This window comes from Pararge aegeria, chromosome 3, assembly GCF_905163445.1.
Source record: "Pararge aegeria chromosome 3, ilParAegt1.1, whole genome shotgun sequence".
NCBI classification, from domain to species: domain Eukaryota; kingdom Metazoa; phylum Arthropoda; class Insecta; order Lepidoptera; family Nymphalidae; genus Pararge; species Pararge aegeria.
This window is the reverse complement of record NC_053182.1, coordinates 20,135,514-20,152,015: the sequence shown is the minus strand read 5'-3', so window position 1 is coordinate 20,152,015 and position 16,502 is coordinate 20,135,514. Positions and strand designations below refer to the sequence as shown.

Below are 16,502 nucleotides of genomic sequence, written 5' to 3'. Positions count from 1 at the left end.
AATCCGAGTTTAAACATGTTTTACTTACCCTCTGTGTGGCCTTGAAGTATATGTCAGTGTAAATGGTAGTCGACAAGGATGGCGGGAAGATCGGCAGCAATTGTGTTGCGGACACGGCACTCTGCTTGTGCCAGTACATCTTGTAAAATGTCTCCACTTTATCGCGTAGGCTTGGTGGGACATTGGACGAATTCTAGGAAGGAGAAAGGCGGTCATGTGCCAGTCGAGCTCGATTTTCCTTGCAAAGCTTAAAAAAGTAACATGTTTTTTTACTCATTTAGACATGACTTATGTGCTAAAAGTTTAGCTATGGCTCACATGTGGAAATAATATGCAAATACACGTACACGTATATTACGTGAAATAATAACGGATATCACGCGGATATAATCGGGGGTTATAATTTTTTCCTCGGCCGCTAGCCGTGCAGAATGAGAAGGGTTTAGCCTGTAGACCACAATGCTGGCCAAGTGTTAGAAAACTCAGGCGTGCAGGTTTCCTCACGACGTTTTCCTTCACCGTCGAAAGAAGTGGTAGTATATTTTCTTAAATAGAAAACTCACATAAATCTTGAAAGTTAGCATAAACTTGTAGTTGGTTCGATAAAGGTGTTATTGCTAGCTTACAATCTCCTTCATGATGAGCCGGTATCTGGTGCGGAAGGTCTCCTCGGGCCGCATGTACACACTAATGACGAGCGACAACGATGCTACCGCCGCACCCGTCACCACCAGGCACCCGGTGATCATCACCATGAGGAACGCGATGCGCTCCGTGTCGTTCACAGGCGCCTGCGATGGCCTGACTCATAACAGAATAATCTAACATAAAACATAAATCATTACTAATATTAGGTTAGATTGTTGCCCGCTTCTTTTTCCGCATTTATTATAGTTTTTAAAAATCCCGTGGGAACGTTTGTTTTCTGGGCTAGACTTATTATTTATTTACGAAATTAGACTACGTTATTCTCTGTATTTCTAAATAACTTTACCAAAAGTCAAGCTGATATGTGGCTTAGTCCGGGCGTGAGGGAAGGCACACAAACAAGCCAACACACTTTCGCATTTATAATATTAAGTAAGGATAGCAAGAATGGCAGTAGTTCTATTGTAGATAAGCCCAGTAGTTAGTTACCCGATTGGTATAAACATCTTATTGACGATGTACAGTACGTTGAGGAATCGGCTGATGAGCCAATTCATACTCCGTGCGTTCCCCAAAGCCTCGGAACTGGACTTGGACGTAGGCTGGACTTCGGACAGAGCATTCAGGGAGTCCCTGCTGCGATGGGGCTCCAACTGATAAGACATGACAAATTTTATCAGCATCCAGTGCAATCTAGTTCCTACATATCAGACCAACGCTCACTATCTTAAGCCACTAGACGTTTCAGGCGGCCTGCTAAACTGAGTGAGTTTGGCTGGCTGGAGTAAACGGTGAGTATGCTCTGGATTAGAAGCCTTGGGTACAACAGACGATTTCTGCTTATCAATTGTAATACCTAGCAGAAACACGCCGAGGAATGGAAGAAAAGGAAACAATATAAAGTTTGGTTGCTGTCATGTCTTTCACAATACAGACTCATAACATAGATATTAATATATCTATGTTATGAGTCTGTATTGTGAAAGATTCTATGGTCATTGATTAAACGAAGCTAGAAATGATTACCAGTGTTTTATTATAAAACTAAGGTAATAACACAGTTGTAGGACAGAGAAGAATAAAATACCTCATCTATATGTAGCCAGATCAACACCCACGTGACTCGCAGCACTAGGAACACGTAACAATACTTCAGAGCGGTACCCAGAACACTCCCCTTCAGGTTATAGTTGTTAAATGCCCCTGAAACAGAAAAAATCTCCACTGTCTATCACTGGTAGAGATCTATAAAGAAATTTCAGATTTTAAAATAAAATAGACTCCACGCCCTTTAAAGAAATTTGGATATCTTATGAAAAGAAGTTCACCTAAGTGTGAAATTTGTTATATAGTCGAAAAGGTCCTGCATTTGTTGAGGGAGTGTGTCAGAATAGACCAATTAGGGACCAATTAAAATGTAAGTTTAAAATTAATATTTATTATGTGGAGATTTGGCTGCACCTTATTCAGAGGTAGCCAGAATGCTATTAGATTTTAAGTTAAGATAAGAGAAGAAGGATTTATTAATTTTCGTAAAGAAAACGATGGGGCTGACATTCATATTGTTAAAAAAATATATAATCCGGATAAATCAATAAATTAAAAAAAAAATCCTTTTCCAAATGTTTTCTTGTTTATTTATGATTAGTGTGCAAAAAATACTATTATAATAAAATATTAAAAACATGAGTACGTCACAAAATTGACCTTTCGGCACTGACGAGTATTATCTTTATACTCGTATCTAGTTTTTCGAAAACTCGCTGTTTGTTTTTCCAGGATAAAAATGGTCATTTGTTCGTCCATTCATCCAGGAATAAATAGTATCTTCATGCCAAATTAAGTAGTACTGTCATAGGAAACTGCAGATAAACTGATTTGGGCGAAAAATTAGGTTTGTAAACACTTACATAAATATCTAAAAGCTCTGTGCAATCGCAAATAGTAACAGATTAGCTTGTAAATATACGTGGTGCTGGTGTCCACGATGTAGTGGCTAAACGTGACTATATCTAGAAGGAATCCCACTGTAAAAGAAGAAAGACTTCCGTATTTGTATCCTTACTAATCGTTATGACTATAATCAATCTCAACCCATTACCGGCCACTATAAGGCTCGGGTTTCCTCCCACAATGAGAAGGTTTAGTCACTAGGTGAACTATCACTAAGCTGGCCAAATAGGGATTAGATCAGCTTGAGTCATGGTAACTGGGTTCGACCTGGTAGACCCTAAATGGGACGGTTTAGTAGTTAAGACGACTTTTTTTATTTTTAACTAGCTATTGCCCGCGACTTCGTCTGCCTTTCATTTTGTTTTTTGATGTGGCATTAAGTTTAGTTGTTGATCAAAAGAAACATGAATGTTTTTCAGTTTCTGGGTGTTTATATATATATATATTATAAGTATTTATGTATATTATTCATATAGTTATTCATCAGTCATCTTAGTACCCATAACACAAGCTATGCTTACTTTGGGGACTAGATGGCGATGTGTGTATTGTCGTAGTATATTTATTTATTTTATTTTTTATTTATTTACTAGCTGTTGCTTGCGACATCGTCTGCGTTTGATTTTGTTTGTTAATGTGGTATTCAATTTAGTTGTAGTTCTAAAAAAAAAATTAAGTATTCAGTATCGCTAAGCCTTAAATGAGGGGTTTGCTGAGGAGTTCTGTCTTCTATCTCACAACCACAGTTTAGGCAAAACTAAACACATGTTATAACCTCTATAGAACAAAAATAATTATTTAAATCAGTTATAATCTGTCGGAGTTATGGTGTAAAATCGTCAAACACTTATCCTCTCTCCCAAAGGAACCGAGCTTTATGTCGGGATAAAAAGTATCCTATATTACTGCTAACACTTCCAAGAATATGTGTACAAAGTTTCATGAGGATCGGTTTTGTAGTTTTTGCGTGAAAGCGTAACAAACAAACTTACATTGACATTTATAATATTAGTAGGGATTTCACTACAAGTTGGCCCTTGACTGCAATCTCACCTGGTGGTAAGTGATGATGCAGTCTAAGATGGCGGCGGGCTAACCGCGGGTTTCTACGCGACATCGCACCGGAACACTTAATCGCTTAGCGGCACGTCTTTGTCGGTAGGGTGGTAACTAGCCACGGACGAAGCCTTCTATCCATATTTACCAATGCCCTATCGGAGTCTCTAAATGAAACACTTCATAGCACTGGTATTGTTTATTGTGCGAGAACGGGCGGACTCCTCGTGTGTCGTCGTGTAATACATTTTGTAGCAATCAGCAAAATGCACTGCACGCACACATATGTGTCGCTACACATACTTCTCTTTCTTGACTGCAATGAGGTTTCGGGGTCCGAACTCGGCCCCGTAACCTCTAACTTTTCTAAATTTTAAGGAACTTGAAATAACTTGCTTTGACGGTGATACAAAACATCTTGAGGAATCCTGCATGCCTGAGAGTTATCTATAATGTTCTCAAAGGCGTGTGATGGACTACAGCCTTATACTCTTCTCGTTCTGGGAGGAGACCCGAGCGCTGTGGCCTTAGTACAAGATTTGCTCGCTCGCAATCCATGTTTTCGTTTTCGCATATCAAACTCCGTATAGTCAACGTAAAATGGGCATAATGTCACTAGTTTTAGAGTCGCATATCCTGTACTTCTGATTTTTGTTTTACAAAATCTCGATCTAAAAAATTGTTTGCAAATCTGAGCTTTAATACAATGCAGATTAGATCTGTTTTGCTCCGACAAATATTTCCATACTCGTCGGCGTGATTTGTCGCAACTACAATACAGTTGATGGGTCACACTATAACATAGGCTACACTTTATGAAAAATTCAATTTTTCCTTTGGAATTTTGGTCCAAAGTTTAAATCTACTAATAGCGTTACAAAATGGCTGAACGAATTTTAATGTAATTCGTTATTAACATTTAGGATTTTTACAGTAGAATTTAGGGAATTAATAATTCGTTTACCGTCCTTCGACGACAATTGTCATGACCGAACAAGTATAATGAATAGGTCATGATGATGAAAATAATGTTTTTTTTTTTAATTAAATAAAATAAATAAGTAATAAATATACTACGACTACGACGATACACACATCACCATCTAGCCCCAAAGTAAGCGTAGCTTGTGTTATGGGTACTAAGATAGCTGTTGAATATTTTTATGAATATAATACATATAAATACTTATAATATACAGATAAATACCCAGACACTGAAAAACAATCATGTTCATCACACAAACATTTTCCAGTTGTGGGAATCGAACCCACGGCCTAGAACTCAGAAAGCAGGGTCGCTGCCCACTGCGCCAGTCGGCCGTCAAATGTTTATCATGATGATACAAAGAATTAAATAAAGGTAGTACAAACATGCTGTGGTCAGATCCAGATTCGCAGTATAATCACATATCAAGCTGTACGCCAGAACCAGCATGTTACAGGCGTAGAACGCGTTATAGAGATGATCGAAGAACTCTATTATGGGGTCGGTTTCCAGATCCAAAGCTACCGCCACGATACCTAGCAGCACATACGCGCAGATCTGGAAGTTCCACACAGGGTCATCGGGCAGAGATAGTATGGACTCTTTGAGGTATGTCAGAGTCACCTGTAAACTGTGTTCTTTCTGGAAAATTTATAAAAATAAAGAAGAAATACTTTTTTGAACCCAAACATCAAAATATACATAAAAAAAGAACAATAATTGTAGGCATGCAAAGGCAGCCTTATTCCTGCAAGCAATCCCTTACAGGCAACCTCTGGCAGAAAGAACAGCTGCAAGAGAGCGGGATAGTGTAATTTTATATACATATTTATTCGAAAATAAACAGACATACATAAACAGTTTCTTGCGGAATAGAATCTGCCATCTTGTAGAGTCGTTACAAACATACAGACTTTACGCAATAGTGCCTAAGAATACTTGGATTACATTCCTGGTTTTGGAAGATTATCTTTTACATATTATGTACTATTATATAAGTAGGTAATACTATGTGCTATGTGAAGCGGTTAAAGCTCATTGGGTAGGAGCTCGACTTTACTTTCGGGGGGCTGAGTTCGAATCCCAGCACGCATCTCTAAGTTTTCTAAGTTATGTGCGTTTAAAGTAATTAAATAAATAATAAATATTAAATTACGAAAATACACACATCGCTATCTAGTCCCAAAGTAAGAGTAGCTTGTGTTACTAAGATAACTGATGAATATTTTTTATGAATAATATACATAAATACTTACAATATATTGATAAACACCCAAACACTGAAAAACATTCATGTTCGTCACACAAATATTGTCCAGTTGTGGGAATCGAACCTGCGGCCTTGGACTCAGGAAGCAGGGTCGCTGCCCACTGCGCCAATCGGCCGTCACATATACGGAATAAAGAAGAAAGCAGATTCTACCGAGAAAAGGCGGCAAGAAACTCAGCAGTTGCTCTTTTTTTTTATTATTATAAATATATTGCAAAGCTACTGTAAGTAGACTTATTTGTTTAAATGCTTCGAAGCGATTCGCGTGATCCAAGTTTATTATTGATCGTAGATACAGCTCTTTTCTGTATTTTAAATATACTTTTGTTGTCGCACTTCTGGTTGCCGCTTTTTCGAACGGAAACGGTGGCGCCACGTGACAACTATATGAGCCATCATGAAAAACAAGGATTGGAGATCGGAGGGTCGTGAAATTAAATACTTTTTGCGGAGAGTGACGGGGCAGAATTATTGGCCAGGATATGAGATATATTTTACAAAGAATGTAAAGGTATTGTTCTAATGTAAGGTTTGGTGAAAGTAAATATAAATGCTTATACGATGATAACCCATGTGTACTCTTTTACTTTCATTAATGAATATAAAAAACTTTATGATGATGACTTTGTACCTCGACGGGTTGGCTTAAAATTTGCAGCTTGACATCTCTGCGCGCAACACGGGCCTGTTTTCTGGAGATGTTGGTCGTCAGGTTATTCAAAAAGTTCCCGAATACTGACATCTTACACAGAAGTGACCTAATATAATATTCTTGTTAAAAAACTTCGGTTTTATTTATCTTTTTCTTCTTCTCTTCTTAGGAGAACGGCTCTATACGTGCACAGAGCACAAATATTTCGCCAATGTCACGTTAAAAGAGAATATGCTCAGACGTTACCCGTCAACTGGTGAACTTGTAATTTGTATCGCCTTTGTCAATTATTGTCTTTTCTTTGGGGCCACTGACCTCTATTATACTAAAGTAAGTCACACTGACTTTATTAACTGTCACACTGACTTTATTAGCTACCGACAGACTATAAATTGCACTTTTAAGAAAATTACGAAGGAGTGTTTTTACACCTTGAAATAAAACAATCGAAAGTACTTGTACACCACCTTATATATATTTGAGATAATTGCTAATAATATCACATACATTTAAAATTAAATAAACTACAATGACTCACATTATTAACATAATAATAACACTTAAATAGTCTATCTTAAGAAGACTTGTGTAAACCTCAATAGCGAACACCTGATTCGTAAACCCGAATTTACATTAAAAACTAACTAAAGTGTGGCCAATATGTCCGCGGACCAAATGTAAACAAACAAATGAAAGGTCCTTATTTAAGTATTTTAGATTAGGTTAGGTTGGGGTATTTTATTATCGTAGAGGTTTGCGAAAGCGTTCCCGTGGCCCAGGCGCGGTGGTATCCATGAAGATTTCCCCACGAATAAAAAAGGAAAGAGTAAAGAATATTTTATACTTTTGAACCGTCAAACTTCAAAATGTGAAAACGTAACGTACGTACATAACGTGCATGACCCTGATACCTACAAATTCGAGTATGATAAAATAATTAATAAAACGAAATGTTTCAGGATCGTTCTTTCGCAAAATTCGACAGTGAAACAAGTGATTAAACTTTTAGGGATAAACAAAATTTTTTTTTTACATTATTCAATAATTATAATTTATTTTTAAATTTTACAGAAGACTAAAACGTTATTTTTAGTGGGCGCACTAAGCAAACGAACTGTCGGTTTATTAACATTTGGTCAGCGGATAACTTGGTCGTAATTTTGTCGTAAGGTATTCATGCTCTGACCTCACTGGACCGACCGCTTTAATTTTATCTCCATTTGGAGCGCCACATTGTCACATGATACGAGTGTCTATGGAAATAACATTGTTATCAATCTATCTATATTAATCGCGTGTAAAGACGTAACGTATTTAACGTGTTTGACCCTAATACCTACAAATTCGAGGGATAATATAATTCGAAATGTTTCGGGATCGTTTAAACTTCGACAGTGAAAGTGATGATAAGATTGATCTACGATTGAAAGTGTGTTTTGGATCATTGTGATAAAGAGAAACTATAACTGCGCCAAACGCGACGTTGGGGTCCCAAGGTGCTGGAATGGCAGCCCCGTACTGGTAAGCGCAGCGTTGGTCGACCCCCAACGAGGTGGACAGACGACATTAAGCGCGTCGCAGGTAGCCGTTGGATCCAAGCGGCTCAGAATCGTGGAACTTGGAACTCCCTACAAAAGACCTATGTCCAGCAGTGGACGTCTATCGGTTGATGTGATGATGATGATAAAGAGAAGAGTAAAGTCTTCCAAGAGTCATCAGATGTTCCTATTACAAGTCCTTTAACCCTATATGCACGTAATAATATCGTTGTTCTGGGGTTTTTAGCAATTCACATTTTAGTTCCTTGGACACTCGTATTACGCCCTCAAAAAAGCGCCAAAATGGCGGAGACAAATCCAAAGAGACAACAGTCCGTCAAGTGTTAATAATTAGATACAAGTTCAATGTGTTCAAGAGATACATTTTTTATATCAGAATAAAACATTATGGCAGATTGAGATAATTTCATATCGAATTAATTAATGGATAAAAAATTTTTGTACATCACGTAGAATTACAGAATATACATAATAAGAAAAACATCTCCTCGTCACTACATGGAGATCCTATATTGATTATATTCTTTGAATAAAAAAATAATCTTCGATACACAAGACCACGTAATTTGATTTTATAAAAGAGATGTACCGGATACGATTAGGTAGAGGCTCGTTTTATAATTTTTTAAATTTTACTATTCTGGTCTGATGGGGGGCTTACGTCGCACAGGTGGTTAGTTATCAGCTAACTTAAGCCAAGCGATTTAGCGTTCAGAACCGATGAATTCCTTCATGACTTTCCACTCGTTTAGGGGTATGTACTTGTCAGGTTAGGACGCAGATCGCTACCATCTTGGACTGGACCATAACTTACCATCAGTGATAAGTCAGCCCCATTGTTAAACACAATATAAATCCCTAATACAAAGAGCTAACATGTAGCGGATTAATAAAAATGGGTAGGCACATTGAATTAAGAACATCCAGAATTCTCATTCAGCCATTTTTGTACGCAGTGCATTGTGTCCAAAAGCAGTGAAAACGCCCCGCGTACACTACGCGTCACTTTACATTCGCGGAATGTTGCTAGCAGATAAACTTTTTCCCATTTTCACATTTTATGATGAACGCTAAGAACATTAGAGGTAAAATTATTACCGTCATCTGCAGTCTGCTAAATAGTATGTGTATTAACCGTTGTTTCGAGAAACCATTCTAAAGTGGAGTGGTTTTTGATGCTTCAATATTAGTCGTGTATACGCCTTCTGTATGTTCTTAATTCTATGGATAGGTATATATCCATTATCCAGTGTACATTAACGTCCGTCATTTCAGATGATGACGATTAATATAGTCGCTTATCTGCATAATTAGTATACAAAATAGACTATGAAATAGATATAAAAATTATGGTATAATCTTCACTAAAATTTCATTTAGAATGCTTACAAAATAATAAAATTACGACTAAATATTTAAATTTTTCACATCAGCTGTTTGTGCCTAGTTAGGAATTATGAATAATGGACATGGTGAAAAAATTTGTACTAAAAGTTTACCTAGTATTCTAGCTTACTCTACAACTCAATGCGTTTTAATTTTAACTTTTTGCATGTGCTCCTCTCGAAAGCCTCTGTTCAAGTGTGCGCCGATTTTTATTCTCAACCATTCTGGCGCCATTTTGATAAAGAGGTACTGAAACAAGAAAAATTCAAAATAATTAAAATAAATATTGGATAGAAGCAGGCGTTACTTAGCGGAAATCCATGATATATCATGAAAATTAATCCTAATTTGCTATACTCCGCGAAAAGATGGAGATTCTGTATAGTGTAGTAATTTATAATTTCTTCAATCCTTATTCTCCACACCAAGCAGATTATTGAGGAGACAGAAAGAGTAACACCACGAAATAATAACTTGAAACTTAATGTAGATAATAAAGCCTTTTTTTAAAAGATTTCGAGGTGGCTACTGCTCTTGAAACCTGCTTTACCAACATTCCGGTCTCCACAACAGAATCACCAGATTCACCAGATATGGCTCTCTCTCTATTAAAGGAAAATATGCCTGAGTGTAACCATTCTTTTAAATTCACGCATGTTAGTGGCTCTGACGTTATTCAAGCCTTTAAATTATTAATTAATAAAAAAACAAATGATCTGTGGGGCATTTCCGTAAACGTTGTCAAATCATTAATTGATATTGTTGCACCCGATTTAGCCTTAATATTTAATAATTGTATAGATTGTGGTGTGTTTCCTGACTTAATGAAACTTAGTAAAATAGTTCCATTGTTTAAATCGGGTAGTACTTCTGACCCCACTAACTTTAGACCAGTATCTGTACTACCCACTTTCAGTAAAATCTTTGAAAAACTCATTTTAAATCAATTACTTTACCATTTTTATAAGTATAATTTACTTCATACTAAGCAATTTGGTTTCACACGGGGCGCTCAACAGTCGACGCAGGTGTTGAGCTAATACAAAGCATATTTGAAGCCTGGGAGGAGTCACGTGATGCACTTGGTGTGTTCTGTGACTTATCTAAGGCGTTTGATTGTGTTCAACACGAAACGTTAGTTAGGAAACTACACCACTATGGAGGGTGTAGCTCTAGACTTAATGAGTAACTATCTACGCGATAGAATTCAGAAAGTCGACGTGAATGGAAAACGGTCTAATGGATCAGTTGTAAAAATAGGTGTCCCACAGGGGTCTATATTAGGACCATTTCTGTTCCTTATTTACATTAATGACCTTCCTTACCTTGCCAAGGAAAAACACGGGATAGTTCTGTTTGCCGATGATACACCACTGACTTTTAAAATAAATCGACGTGAACTAGCTTTTAACGACGTAAACAACTCTCTCGCTAAAGTGGTACAGTGGTTTGAAGCTAATAATTTGGTTCTTAACGGAAAAAAAACCAAGTGTATAAAATTCACTTTACCTAATGTTAAACACGTGAAAACCACTGTACTACTTAATAATGAGGAACTGAAACTGGAGGATACGACAGTTTTTCTAGGAATAACGTTAGATTCTAAACTTCAATGGGGCCCTCATGTAAATAATTTATCGAACAGGCTTAGTTCTGCTGCCTATGCGGTAAAGAAGATACGCCATATGACCGACGTAGAAACTGCTAGACTGGTATATTTTAGTTACTTTCACAGCATTTTTAGAATTTTACTTTGGGGTAATGCTGCTGATATTAGCACTATTTTCGTGCTGCAGAAGAGGGCTGTTCGTTCTATCTACAAAATGGGTCCGAAAGAGTCATTGAGAGATAAATTTAAAGATTTTAAAATAATGACAGTGTATAGTCAGTACATATTTGAAAATTTAACGTACGTTACGTGTACGTGTACGTTTATAAAAACATTTCTAAATTTAAGAAAAAATGTGACTGCAATAATTTAAACATTAGAAGTAAGAATAAACTTACAGTGCAATATACTAGGTTACATAAAATTCATAATTCGTTTAAAGGAAATTGCATACAATTCTACAATAAACTACCAATTGAAATCTTGGAGATGTCTCTTAAAAAGCTCAAAGTTTGTATTAAACGTAAGCTTATAGAAAAGTCCTATTATAGTATAAAGGACTACGCAAACGATAAAAAAGCTTGGGTGTAAATTATTGCTCTAACCAGGTTGCTCTTCTAATAATTTAAAATGACATTGTGAGATGGTGATAACAAAAAAAAAAAAAAACACCCGGCTAAGTTTGTTGTGGGCTTCTTCTTAGACCGGGACGCGTTTGGAACCCTCGTAGCTTTAGTTTTAAGTTTACGAATGTGGTTATCGCCATCATCTCACTACCGTGTAATTCTTATGTACGCATCAAAAGTGCCACCTGTGGGCCTACTTGAATAAAGATATTTTTGACTTTGACTTTGACATAAATACTTCTTATATACATATAAACATCCAGACGCTCAACAACACACAATCATTTTCATATTGTGGGAATCGAACCCACGGCCTTGGACTCAGAAAGCAGGGCTGCTGGCCACTGCGCCAATCGGCCTTCGACTGTCGTCATCGACAATAGTCACCTGTATCCCATGCAGCCAGTAGCCGGTGGTGGTGTGCACGCGGCCCAGCGTGCACACGGCGTGGCGCGCGTAGGTGGGCGCGTCGGGCACCAGAAAGTTGCCGTCCAGCAGCCGCTGCGAGAACGTGTTCATCTTGGTGGATACGAACAGGGGCGAGAGGTGTTGCACGTGGATTCCCTGCGGGGCGTATTCGTCCCGCACCGCCAGGGTGAAGTTGCGCACGTACACCTGGAACCAGTAGTCTTCATCAGTACAGGTCTCCTCTTATAATGAAGATGTTTTAGGTTATACTCAACACGCCTTTGGGAAAATTAGGACAATTCTTAGGCATGTAGGTTTCCTCACGATGTTTCCTTCTGCCGTTAAAAAACGCACATAGCTCCGAAAAGTTAGAGGTGCGTGGCATATCGAAGCTAAAGCCCTAACTTTTTACGGCTATCTATTCGGCTATATATTTCTGACTAGTCTGTCTGTTTGTAAAGAGTAGGAACTCCACCATCCATCATACCAAAGCCATAAAGTCTTTATTACGAACTGGCGAGAGGGCAAGAAACACAAATAAGTATTCTGTCTTGCAAGAGTTGAAAGTCTTTATAAGATGTGTACATTCCTAATCGAAGGGCGATTTCGACTAACGACTATCGAATATTTTGACGAGCCCAGGCGCAGCGGTGAGCGTTGTGCTCTAATATGTTGGAGTTCCAGGGTACGATTTCTGGGACAATATGAAATTTATAATTACAGAATTTTCTCTGGACTAGTCTGGTGGGACGCTTCGGCCTTGGCTACCACACTAGCGACCAAAAGGTCCGCCCAGCAAAATGCCACGTTCCGGTACGGATTAGGGCCATGGGCCATATTCAACGTGTGCATGTAAAAATATTAAATCAAAAGCAGCATATTTATTTTCCATACCAACTAATGCAAATCATTCTAAGTGTTTACTTGTGACAACCCTATTGAATACAAAAGACCGACACGCGCATAGTACCTACGCTACGCGACGCGTACCTTCTCGTAATAAAATGACAGGAGTCACTTGATTTTAATTTTGCATGTTATGTTAAGCCTGTATCTGATTTCTTTAAGTAAAAACTATGGCAGTGGTTTCACAAAAACTATTAGCGTTTCGGTTTCACAGATAAGTCTCAGATACAGTAAATAATGTACATCTAAAGCATGTGAAGTATTATTTCGATTTTCTTTCTTTTTATTTATTTTATTTACTTTCTTTTTATTTTGTCATATCTTTATGTACATAAATTAAGTTTTCAAATTGGCTGGCGTGTGGAACTGGGCAGAGTCGCCTCCAGCGGCGCCGTGGGTAAGAATCAGGAAGGGTCTGTAAAAAGGGGCGACACCCAGTATCACTAGGGTATTTTTTTTTATACCACTACAAGTTAGCCTTTGAATGCAATCTCATCTGGTGGTAAGAGTGACGATGCAATCTAAGATGGTAGCGGGCTAACCTGTTAGGGAGTATGGTAGTCAATCGGTTTCTACGCGACATCGCACCGGGACACTAAATCGCTTAGCGGCACGTCTTTATCTGTAGGGTATCTATCCATAAGGATATTCCCAAGGTAGGAAATAAACCAGGGTCTCCTGAAACACATGATTACTTTAGTAGCAGCATATACAGCCATGAGCGGCAGTGGCTGCAGCTCAGAGCCCGAGGACACGTTGACCACAGCGCCGCGGCCCCGCGCCACCATCGCCGGCAGCACCATCCGCGTCATGGACGTCACCGCCACCACGTTCACGTTGATGATCTCCCACGCCTTGCTGGTGGGGATCTCGCACAACGGCATCGGGTACTCGTACTGTTGGCCCACGTTGTTCACTGCAAAATAATTTTCCCATCTTCAAAGAACAGTCGTTTTTTTTTGTCATGGGAAAATCCCATTAACACGGAATGACTGGTTATTTCTTTGCTACTATGTTAAAGAGAATACGAAGTATATTACCTATACCTAGTAATTTTCTGCATTTAACTTAAACACCGATTTAAAAATGTTTTAGAAAATATTTATTTACTGCTCTTAGTTTGTCAGAAAGTCGTTTATTTTTTGAACAATTTTTTTTCACGCTTTTTTGTTGGTAGGTTTGCAATTGCAAGCCAAATGTCAATAAGTCATATTGCTTTTCCCGAAGCCGGGCCATTCAACATCAGCTCCTTCATTGTGGCGAGAATAAATTGCTATATATCATATAGGAAGCACAATTCTACTATACTAATTGTTGCAAAATAAACTGAATATCCAGGAACGACTTTCGTCTACGGTGCAGTTACGCATATGAAAGTTTTTTGGCCACATCTCAAGGAATGAGGGGTCGATTGAACGATTGGTGGTGCAAGGACAGGTTGAAGGAAAAAGGGCAAGAGGGCGGTCACCTACTCGTTGGACAGATACGGTGAAAACGCTGACCCAGACAACTGTGGTGGAATGTTTTCGACACGCTACCAACCGCCAAAAGTGGAGAAGACTCGCGCGGGAAGCCGTGCAATCCAATTATGCCTAGCGCCATGAAATTCATCTCAGCAGCCACGACCACTCTGCCAAGAGTGCACGACTAAGAAGAAGAAGAATTGTTGCATAGATCTGGTGGCTATCACCAGTTTCAATTTACCAATTGGTACTTTTGGAAACAAAATTTGAACATACTCAACACAAATACGCAACAGTTCGCGAGGAACACGTCGTATAAAGTTCCGCCGTGTCAATCAACCTTTAGGCGTAAGTGTAACGCCTCATATGACTGTAATTACACCGGTAACCACGCCCTTTAAACTGGAACACAGCCATGCATGGCGGTAGTACTCCCAGGACGAGCTCCGTCATAAAAATCTCAACTAATACTGGTTCTATTGTATCGTTTGATAATTTTATATAGATTATTTTACTTTATTTTTCCGTATACTCCCTCTCCTTGTCAAGTTCACTACGCATCTTCATAAACTTTTCCCGGCAAATCCGTGACGCCAATCAAGGCTATACCTGGAAATCAGCGCTGCAGTTGTCAAATACTGCAGCAGCATGCTGAGGTAACAGCCTTTTCAGCTGAAGCACCTTTTGATAAGGCATTTAGTTTGTAAAATAGTGTATAATTAGTTTTCATTAGTTTACATTTTTTACATTTTTTCATTTTTCAATAAGCCGAGCTTAAACTTTCAGCTTCCACACTTGAAGCTGAAAGTTTATTATTATTATTATTATTATAAAAATATACTCCTATTGTGGTATTTACCTAGTATTCCCACGGGGATATCTTTAAGCTCCTTCTCTATTTGCTCGTACACAACGGACCCCTTGGCGAAGTCCGCTACGATCGTCTTCGTCTTAACGCTGTGAAGTTTTTCTGCAACATAAACCCCCAGTAACTATGAGAAACAACAAAAATCTATAAACAAACAACTTCAACAGGCACTACGTAAGCGTAGACAAATTACGACACTAGACATATTTAGGAGGACATTTTTACTGCGGTTCTCATTCAATAAATCGAGTTGATTGGCTTCCAATCACGAATACAATTTTTTTATCGACATCATATTCTCAAAAAACACATTTGGATTAATTTTAAAGACTATCTGCAGAACAAAATTGAATTTTAATACGATTTTTTTAACTTCACAATACTTGATGATGAACCAGTGACGGGTCTGAGGTCATTCAACTGAGCATAATAATTATCGTAATTTACTTCACCAGTACATAATTTGTTATTTCTTGAATTATAATTATTTATAAAGTATAAAATCTCCATGCATACATTATAATTTGAAAAACAACTAAATTCACCGAAGCGGCAAGACAGTTTTATTAATTCAAGTAAATTAAGAAAAAAAAGATAATTAAAATATTTTTATCATACATTACGTGTCGATCATACATAATGCATTAAGTACTTAGTTCCGCAATCGTAAAAAGGTCGAGATGGAAATAAAAACGTTTTGAACGGTTTTTTCAAACAAATATAAAACATACAAATAACAAAATATTATAATATTAAGCATTATATGAATGATATACAAGTATTGGCATGAAACGCTCTTCCTTTATACCTGAATTTTATATGATGGTGATAACAAAAAAAACCCGGCTAAGTTTGCTGTGGGCTCTTCTTAGACCAGGGCGCGCGGAACCCTCCTAGATTTGATTTTAAGTATGTAAATATCAGCATCACCTGCCAGTAATGTTAATAATATATTATGTATGAACGCGTCACAAGTGCCTGTAATAGGTCTACATGAATAAAACCTTTTCGAATTTGCATTTCATTTAAATTTGAATTTGAAAAGGAGGCCAGCATAGCCGTGATAGTTAGGTTAGGGATTCGGCCTCTCTCTCGGGAATAAGTTCGCTCCAC

General features: G+C 37.9%; 2 protein-coding genes across 2 annotated transcripts in view; both read right to left on the bottom strand.

Annotated features, from left to right (window-relative positions):
- Positions 1 to 6,654, bottom strand: part of LOC120637010 — a 59,317-nt gene extending 52,663 nt beyond the window's left edge. The window contains exons 1-7 of the mRNA XM_039908592.1: positions 6,544 to 6,654; positions 5,029 to 5,284; positions 2,559 to 2,675; positions 1,736 to 1,851; positions 1,138 to 1,301; positions 627 to 801; positions 29 to 193 (exon numbers count right to left, since the gene is read on the bottom strand). Coding sequence (XP_039764526.1) covers positions 29 to 193; positions 627 to 801; positions 1,138 to 1,301; positions 1,736 to 1,851; positions 2,559 to 2,675; positions 5,029 to 5,284; positions 6,544 to 6,654 — 1,104 coding nt within the window. The remainder of the gene's footprint in view (positions 1 to 28; positions 194 to 626; positions 802 to 1,137; positions 1,302 to 1,735; positions 1,852 to 2,558; positions 2,676 to 5,028; positions 5,285 to 6,543) is intronic.
- Positions 6,655 to 7,017: 363 nt separating this feature from the next.
- The window catches only part of LOC120637200 (inactive hydroxysteroid dehydrogenase-like protein 1), a 29,482-nt gene continuing 19,997 nt past the window's right edge, over positions 7,018 to 16,502 (bottom strand). Inside the window, exons 3-6 of the mRNA XM_039908900.1 lie at positions 15,381 to 15,491; positions 13,754 to 13,974; positions 12,132 to 12,359; positions 7,018 to 9,758 (exon numbers count right to left, since the gene is read on the bottom strand). Of these exons, the coding sequence (XP_039764834.1) occupies positions 9,648 to 9,758; positions 12,132 to 12,359; positions 13,754 to 13,974; positions 15,381 to 15,491 (671 nt within the window). The 3' untranslated portion in view covers positions 7,018 to 9,647. The remainder of the gene's footprint in view (positions 9,759 to 12,131; positions 12,360 to 13,753; positions 13,975 to 15,380; positions 15,492 to 16,502) is intronic.